This window comes from Leptonychotes weddellii, chromosome 12 (genome assembly GCF_054177405.1).
Source record: "Leptonychotes weddellii isolate Sample4059 chromosome 12, ASM5417740v2, whole genome shotgun sequence".
In the NCBI taxonomy this organism is placed as follows: Eukaryota; Metazoa; Chordata; class Mammalia; order Carnivora; family Phocidae; genus Leptonychotes; species Leptonychotes weddellii.
The window spans coordinates 64,801,695-64,807,694 of NC_138380.1; the positions used below are offsets into that span (position 1 = coordinate 64,801,695).

The 6,000-nt window shown below is 39.9% G+C and overlaps 1 protein-coding gene across 1 annotated transcript in view; it reads left to right on the forward strand.

The window, feature by feature from the left end:
• The window catches only part of LOC102738565 (uncharacterized), a 29,437-nt gene that overhangs the window by 11,476 nt on the left and 11,961 nt on the right, over positions 1-6,000 (forward strand). Inside the window, exons 3-4 of the mRNA XM_081799695.1 lie at positions 1,883-1,961; positions 2,141-2,219. Coding sequence (XP_081655821.1) covers positions 1,883-1,961; positions 2,141-2,219 — 158 coding nt within the window. The remainder of the gene's footprint in view (positions 1-1,882; positions 1,962-2,140; positions 2,220-6,000) is intronic.

A 6,000-nucleotide genomic window follows, 5' to 3' on the forward strand; every position in this document is an offset into this window, starting at 1 on the left:
TGGCCATTCCGACTCCTTGACATGGCTCGAAGTTGCTGTTGGTTGTTGGCTCTCTCTTTATGACTTGAGTTTCTCATCACTTGGGAGTTGGGTCCCAAGTACCAGGTAGACAAGCCCCATTGTGCCAAGAAGTTTGTCAAGCCTTTCCTGGCTTCACGCATGCTGATGTCTCATTGGCCAACACAAGTCATGTGGCCAAGCCCAGTGTCAGTTGGGGGGGGCACTACACAAGCTCTGTCCATTTTTTTTTTTTTTTAAGATTTTATTTATTTGAGAGAGGGAATGAGAGAGAGAGAGCACATGAGAGGGGGGAGGGTCAGAGGGCGAAGCAGGCTCCCCGCCGAGCAGGGAGCCCGATGCGGGACTCGATCCCGGGACTCCAGGATCATGACCTGAGCCGAAGGCAGTCGCCCAACCGACTGAGCCACCCAGGCACCCAAGCTCTGTCCATTTTTAATTATTTATCTTCCTGTTATTCAATCGTGAGAGTTCTTTGTGTATTCTAGGTACAAGTCCCGTATCAGATACATGATTTGCAAATATTTTCTCCCAGTTTGGGGTTTTCTTTCACTTTCTGATGGTGTCATTTGAAGCACAAAGCTTTTACTTTTGATGAAATCCAATTTGTTCTTTTCTTTCTTTGCTTATGCTTTAGGTGTCATATCTAAAACATTTATTGCCTGATTCCTGCTCACAAAGATTTGCATCTACGCTTTCTTCCAAGAGCTTTCTTTTTTTTTAAAGATTTATTTATTTTAGAAAGAGAGCGAGCGCGAGGTGGGGAGGGAGGGAAGGGCAGAGGGAGAGGGGCAGCAGATTTCCTGCTGAGCGAGGAGCCCCGATGTGGGGCGTGATCTCAAGACCCTGAGATCATGACCTGAGCTGAGACCAAGAGTTGGATACTTTAAGATGAGCCACCCAGGCACCCCAAGAGTTTTGTTTTTTATGTTTATGTTTATGATCCATTTTAAACTAATAATTAGTTTTTGTGTATGACATGAGGAAAGGATCCAAATTCATCCTTTGATATGTATATGTCCAGTTGTCCCAGCACCTTTTTTTGAAAAGACTATTCTTTCTCCCTTGAATTGTTCTAGCACATTTGTTAAAAATCAGTTGGCCATAAATGTAAGGGATTATTTCTGGACTGTCAATTCTATTCTAGCGATCTTACGTCTAGTCTAGTCTTATAAGGCTGGGCCACATCTAATATTTATTCCCTCACAGTCTCTGATATATAGTAGATGTGCAATAAATGTTGACTACATGAATATTTTAACGTAGGCAGGCCCCACTGGGGCACATATGTTCTGGTATTTTGATTAAGATAGCTCAATCCCATTTCTTTGTTGTCACCCTTCCAACGCATCAACACCACCTAGCCAAAGGACACAGTTGACAACCCTGCCAGTCATCTCTAAGCAGAATTTTTTTTTTCTTTTAAAATTGAGACAAAGCTACCAAACAGCTCACTGTCATCATATTCAGCACCATATTCAGAGGGTTCCGGGAAGAGCTGTGCAGGAGGAAGGAAGCAAAAAGAGACACTGACATCCTCTGCACTCAGCTTTGGCATGCCGCTGGGACCTCCGTGCTCTTATGATTCCTCATGTTATCCAGTTTCTGCTCAAGTCGAAGGGAAGGGAATTGCTAAAGGGAGGCAGGCTGGCGAGAGAAGTGGTGGGAAGGCTCTGTGAACACCTGGGAGCCCGCATCTGTCTCTGAGGGCTAGCTGCCCTCTCTACCTGTGCTCCATTTCTTCCGCGGGTGGACCCGGACCCCTAATGATGGCCTGTGACAGCCAGGGACTTTCAGGTCACTTTTAGTCCTAAGGAGGATGGGGTGTGCATAATAAGGAATTAAATTTCTGTTTGTCTTTTAGATTTTGGGCCTTCCACAGATAAATCCTCAGATCTCCAGGAAAACACTTGTAACAATCCGAACGGGATACTTTCCACAAGGTCTGCAGAGCTGGATCTCTGTGGTTATTCCATCTGCTGAGCCTAAACTAGTGCTCCTTTTCCCCTCCTCAAAAAGTCAGAGGAAATATTCTTTCTGTTAAGTATCAAAAATAAATAATTACATTTCTATTTTTAGTTTTGAATATTGTGTCATGAAAATAATGTTTCTGTCTCTTCAGCTTTCATTATCAAAGTGTTCCTGATTCTGTCAGCTCAGCTGGTGGTCACTGGGGCAATTGTCAGCCTGTTTATTTTCTGGTAAGTCTTTGTTACTGATGTAAATTAAATATTAAGTTGTTCACATTAATTCTTATTGAATCGACTCGACTTAATTCTGATCATTAAACATTATCTGTTTTCTCTTAAACATCCATAGGATATGATATCTCTATAGCTTTGTGGTTTCTGAGGCAACTCTTAGACCAAGGTGTTGGTAGATTTCTATGGTTTTGCTTCAACTTCCTAAGCCGAGACCTTTTTGTCTTACTCTTATTTGGGGCACTATTTCATTTTCTATTTCCCCTGAGCTATTTCCACAGATAAAAGTGGATAAAAGGAAGAAGGAAGAAGGAGATTATGGAGGCTTTGGAGACTTGGAACGCGGTTAAATGCAGAAACTATTTCGGGGCTATGATCCATCACTGCTTAAACTTAGCCTATGAAAATCTCTATTTACAAAACAAATTTATGAGAAGTTGATATTTTTTTTTTGCTTTGTACACCTAGAGACCTCAGTATTTTTTAAAAATAAAAACGTCACCAGGACATGTACATTCATACAAATTTGACTTACATGACTGTCTTTTTATGAGTCTATTTTAAGAAGCAAGGTATAGTTCTAGGTTTCATTATTTCACTCCTCATTTGTCACTGTCAGTCATTTAGGATTTACCCCTTTCTCATGAAATTGTTTTATTTCTACTTAAGTATTACATTAAACAATTTATTGTTTAAAACTATATTAATTTTTTTTTAATCAGGACGGGTTTAAAATCTTGGGTGCTCATGAATGCCTGGTTCACCTATGCAATCTTGTAAGTATTCTTGGATTTTTCTACCAGCTATTGATTGAGGTTCTTTATTAAAAATTAAGTAAAGGCATAACATTCTGGAAATGACAAAATTATAGAGATGAGAAACAAGCAAATTAGTGGTTAGTAGGAGCTAGGGTATGTGTGTGTCTGTGTGTTCCCATAAAGGGATGGCATGAGGGAGATCTTTGTTGATGTTTTAATGATGGGATAGTTTCAAATCTTGATTGTGGTGCTGGTTACACATACCTACACAGACTTGTGTCATAGGTCTATGACATAGCATTACACACACATTGTACCAATGTCAAATTAATGGTGTTGGTATTATCCTATATATATGTAAGATGTAACCACTGCAGGAAACGGAGTGAAGGATACATGGGACCTCTCTTTTTGCAACTTCCTGTCAATCTATAATTATTTCAAAATAAAATTTAAAAAGTTCTATGGATGGCAATGAGCAAAGTTAGTTTTAAAAGCTAAAAAAAAAGAAGCAAAGGTAATCATCTGCATATATTTTTGTTTACTTTATACTTAGTATCAGATGATAACATAATAATAACGTATCTATCTCTATCTATTTATCTACCTATATCATATGATATAATCACTGGAAGCAAATAACACGTGGCTTTAAATTATCCTCAGGCCGGCATTTTTTGTTGTACTGATTGTACTTGCTTGCTGCGGGAAACTCCGCCGCCAGGTGCCTGCGAATTACATTCTCCTGGGATTATTTGTAAGTAGACTTTGTTAGCACTCCTTGTTGCTTGCCTCTGAAATCTATTCCTGTCACATTAGTAATTCCACTCCTTTTATTGTGGAAAATCTTCCTGTGGAATAATACAGGTAAAGTATTTGTGAGATGTTCTCTTGGCTGGATTCTGGTTGTAATGAAGTCATAAACTTACTTATGAGACAGTATCCACACCCCTTTACTGAGAGAGAGGATCTGGGGACCCTGGGCAAACTTGCCTTGAGAGGCCACACGGGGGAGCCCCCTCCGAGTCCGGGCTGCATTTTAGGAATAGCTAACTTGACTGTTTCTGGCCCTCTGCGAGGCACCACAAACCCATTTTGTTATGGAAAGTGGGTTTCACATTTGGTTCACAAACTCGTGGGTGAGAAGTGTAATTTTCCTTATTTTTGTAAGATTTATTTGTTTCAAGTCTCACCGGGAGCAGAAACCCATCTCAGCGCAGCTTTTCCCTATTTCCTCACCTTGCATCTCAGTTCAGGAGAGTTGGGGGTTGGGGGTGTCCAGGTCCTTGGCTCTCCTCCCCTCACTTACGCATGGTCTAGTTCCCAGTTCACAGCGCCTCCCATGGGGCTTCTACTCACAAGGCCTTGCCACGTTGGTTCTTTCTCTGTGGATCAGTGCTGCTCTGGGCCACAGAAAACGTGTGGCTCTTTTTCTTGCTGCCAGTTCCTTTCCCTGCTGCTCACAAGGATTCCAGGATCTCAGCACCCTCCCATTGTGAAGATTTACTTACCAACTGATTAATTCTTCATCTGGTTCCCCATCAGATTTAAGGGAGCTTATAAAAATACCCAGAATATAAGAAGATAAGATAAATTGGTGGGGGAATCTGATGAAAGGAATAAAATAAGGGTAGGAAAATAAAGCCAGTGGTTAGATTGTATACAAAATGCATAGTCCTATGCACTCTGAACAGCCAAAGCAGTTTTGAGGAAGAGGAACAAAACTGGAGGTGTCACAAGCCCAGATTTCAAGATCTACTACAAAGCTAGAGTAATCAAAATAGTATGGTACTGGCACAAAAACAGACACATAGATCAATGGAACACAATAGAGAGCCCAGAAATAAACCCGCAACTATATGGTCAATCAATCTTCAATAAAGAAGGCAAGAATATACAATGGAAAAAGGACAGACTCTTCAACAAATGGTGCTGGGAAAACTGGACAGCCACATGCAGAAGAATGAAACTGGACCACTTTCTTATACCATACACAAAAATAAACTCAAAATGGATTAAATACCTAAATGTGAGACCTGAAACTATAAAACTCCTAAAAGGAAACATAGGCAGTAAACTCTTGAACATCGGCCTTAGCAATACTTTTTGGATCATTCTCCTCAGGCAAGGGAAACAAAACCAAAAATAAACATTTGTGACTACATCAAATTAAAAATCTCTTGCACAGGGAAGGAACAAAACAGAAAGGTGACCTACTGAATGGGAGAAGATATTTGCAAATGACGTATCTGATAAAGAGTTAATATCATATATATGTATATACTATCTATCTATCTATCTGTTCATACAAATGAACACCAAAAAAATCTAAGAAAAAATGCACAGAGAACCTGAATAGACATTTTTCCAAAGAAGACATACAAGATGGCCAACAGATGATCTGCTCAACGTCACTAGTCATTTTGGAAATGCAATGAGATACCACCTCACACAAGTCAGAAATGACTACTATCAGAGAGACAAGATATAACAAGTGTTGGCAAGGATGTGGAGAAAAGGGAAGCCTCTTGCACTGTTGATGGGAATATAAATTGGTGCAGTCGCTGTGGAAAATGGGATGGAGTTTCTCCAAAAATTAAAAAATAGAAATACCATACGATCCAGTAATTCTACTTCTGAGTATTTACTCAAAGAATGAAAACACTAATTGAAAAAGATATGTGCACCCCTATGTTTATTGCAGCATTATTTACAATAGCCAAGATATGGAAGCAACCTAAGCGTCCATTGATAGATGAATTGATAAAGAAGAGATGGTACATATATACAATGGAGTATTATTCGGCCATAAAAAGAACGAAATCTTGCCACTTGTGACAACATGGATGGACCTAGTGGGTAAGTGCAAAGTGAAATAAGTCGGACAGAGAAAGACAAATATCATATGATCTCACTTATTTGTGGAATCCACAAAACAAAACAAAACAAATGAACAAACAAAACAGAAACAGACTCATAAATACAGAGAACAGACCAGTGGTTGTGAGAGGTTGGGCGGTGGG